Source organism: Ptychodera flava, unplaced genomic scaffold, assembly GCF_041260155.1.
Source record: "Ptychodera flava strain L36383 unplaced genomic scaffold, AS_Pfla_20210202 Scaffold_56__1_contigs__length_877210_pilon, whole genome shotgun sequence".
NCBI lineage: Eukaryota > Metazoa > Hemichordata > Enteropneusta > Ptychoderidae > Ptychodera > Ptychodera flava.
In genome coordinates, this window is record NW_027248378.1 from 407,524 (window position 1) to 409,841 (window position 2,318).

Consider the following 2,318-nt stretch of genomic DNA (forward strand, 5'->3'; position numbering starts at 1 on the left):
AAATGTTCATTGTTCACAATATTCCATGTCTCTACAGTTGGATGTTGTGCTGTTATACCGTTTGCAGCATCTGCTGAGTACCTTTGGTACTACGCCGAGGGTCTCTCCCCGTGTTTTGATGTAGACCTGGTATGCATCATTCCTCCATCTGCCTAGTGTCTTTATGAGCCAATTAGGCAGGCCAGCTTTTGTGCAGCGGTTTTGTCTGCACCACTGAGGAAGCTATGTGTCCTGATTTCGATCACGTCTGTTAGCACTATGTTCCGGGCGAGTGATGTGGCATTGACATCGAATTCCGTAGGTGTTTGCAAGATGAACTCACTTACTCAGAAAGAGGTAGTATGCCTGTGGTGAAGCTTACACATATCATGAGCTTGTCATTGCTGCATATGTTGTTACGATGGCATAGGCATTCCTTGAGGCGACTGAGCATGTCAATGGAGATTGGTAGTCACAGCCAGCGCACTTCTCATGCCTGAGGCATAGGTGAGAGGTCGAGGTCGCAAGAGAGTCTACTTTGTTTTGAGAAATGAGGCTGTGACGTTCCACGTTGTCAGCAAGTCGCACCACAATTTTGGTCAAGGCGGAAGGCATCTGATAGCGTGGTTGTAGCACAAAGTTTGCGAACATTTGTGCTCAAGTCAATCATATGGCGGAGGAAGATGTAACCTTCTATAATGCTCTTTTATGTGAAGCTTAGGGTGCTGATGACGGACAGCAACTCCTGTTTTGTGCATGATGTCGGTGGCGACAAGTGGGGAGTGTTTGAAGCTGTCATGGGGAGCGTATCCAATATCATGCCAAGGAATGTGATGGTGGTTGATGGACCTTCAACTTTTTCCGGGGTGGTTGGTATTGCAAGGTCGTGGCATGTGTTGAGTATGGTGTCTAGGTGAGGTACTGGTATTGTTGGGAGTTTGGAGGCCAGCACCGAGGTAGTCATCCAGGTAATGCAATAAGTCCTGAGAGTTCTAACGAAGGCTGAAGGGAAGCACACTAGCGAAGAAGAACAGCTCTTGCCATTTGAAGCTGAGGACATGCCAGTCCACTTTCCGCACCTGGCACAGGCAACACGTGTGTTTAAATCAACTTTTGTGAGGATTGCACCTCTGCCAAGTCTCTGTACTATCGCGATGGCATCGTCCATGTTGGAGTAGGTTAGGGTGTAGTCTTCAGTGTTGATGTAGTGGATGAAGCTATAATAACAAGGTTGCGATAGGTCCATGATTATACTGTGGCTGCCTACTTTTTTAGGCCGAAGTCCAAGCGAGTTTTAAGACAAAGTTTGGCAGTGGTGGTGCTGTAAACAGGCCAATTTTGTGGCCAAGATGATTTTTTTTGTTATGGCAATGGTAACAGCATCAGGGTCTATCATTGCTGACTGGGCGTTTTGAGTGTAACGTGGTGTGCTGTTCCAGCTGAAGCTTGTGTCAGCACCTTGAGTGAGGTCGTTGATTGGGCTGGCTGTGAATTGTTCATGTAGGTGGTTTGTGCAAGGCAGCTGTGAGCTTAGCGAGACTGATTGGTGTTGTCCACTGTAGCATTGCAATTGTCACTGGATGGATGATCCCTCCCCCAAAAGGGCTGGGGTCTCTTGTTTGATGCGTTGATTGTGTTGCCGGGCATTGTAGTCACACTGAGCACTTGTGTTGTTTACTATTTTGGCAGGGGGTCTTGCACAAGCCACGGTTGAAAGATCGACATACCTGAGGTTGGTCAGACTGTTTCTTCATTCCCGGGCTGTGAAAGTCACACAATTCGATGAACGTACAAATGTTAGCCAGGGCAATGAGTGTTGATTGGTTGTTGTTGTTGTTGTTGTTCCTTTATTCCTCCTTCAATGAGAAGAGTTACATCAACAAAAACGTTTACAGAAAGAGAAAATATTAAATTAATAATAAATGAATAAGGAAATTAGCACTTGATACAAAGTACCTGGAAGCTCTATTCTAGACAAGATTGAAATAGTTCCATAGCAGCGTGAAGAAAATTTCCTTTTCACTCAATTGGAATAAGCGAATAATATTAGTGTTACCAAGCATAACTGAAACAAGGTCCTTATCAGTCAAATTGTGTAAATGGACTGTAAATTCTACACTGCCGTTGTCAATAAGTTTTGACCAAAAATAGTTTCTGTGGATCGCTGTCAAGGGACAAGTAGTGGCAATATGCACTAAGAGATTATTGGTGTTTTCATCACACTTTTGGCAATGTACAGGTTCAGTTTCAATAATGACTCTCAGTATTTGTAACACAATATCTTTGTACTCATAGAACGTTTTAGCAAAAACATATAACAAAAGTGGTTCAAGTTTGAC

The 2,318-nt window shown here is 44.2% G+C and overlaps 1 protein-coding gene across 1 annotated transcript; it reads right to left on the bottom strand.

The window, feature by feature from the left end:
- Nucleotides 1-685: 685 nt before the first annotated feature.
- LOC139128503 (uncharacterized) lies at nucleotides 686-1,225 on the bottom strand. Its single transcript, XM_070694269.1, has one exon. The coding sequence runs from the start codon at nucleotides 1,223-1,225 to the stop codon at nucleotides 686-688; it is 540 nt and encodes a 179-aa protein (XP_070550370.1).
- Between the last annotated feature and the right edge of the window lie 1,093 nt (nucleotides 1,226-2,318).

Bases quoted from the DNA above. Each gene is read 5' to 3' on its own strand.
- LOC139128503 (XM_070694269.1), bottom strand. From the start codon at position 1,225: ATGGACCTATCGCAACCTTGTTATTATAGCTTCATCCACTACATCAAC.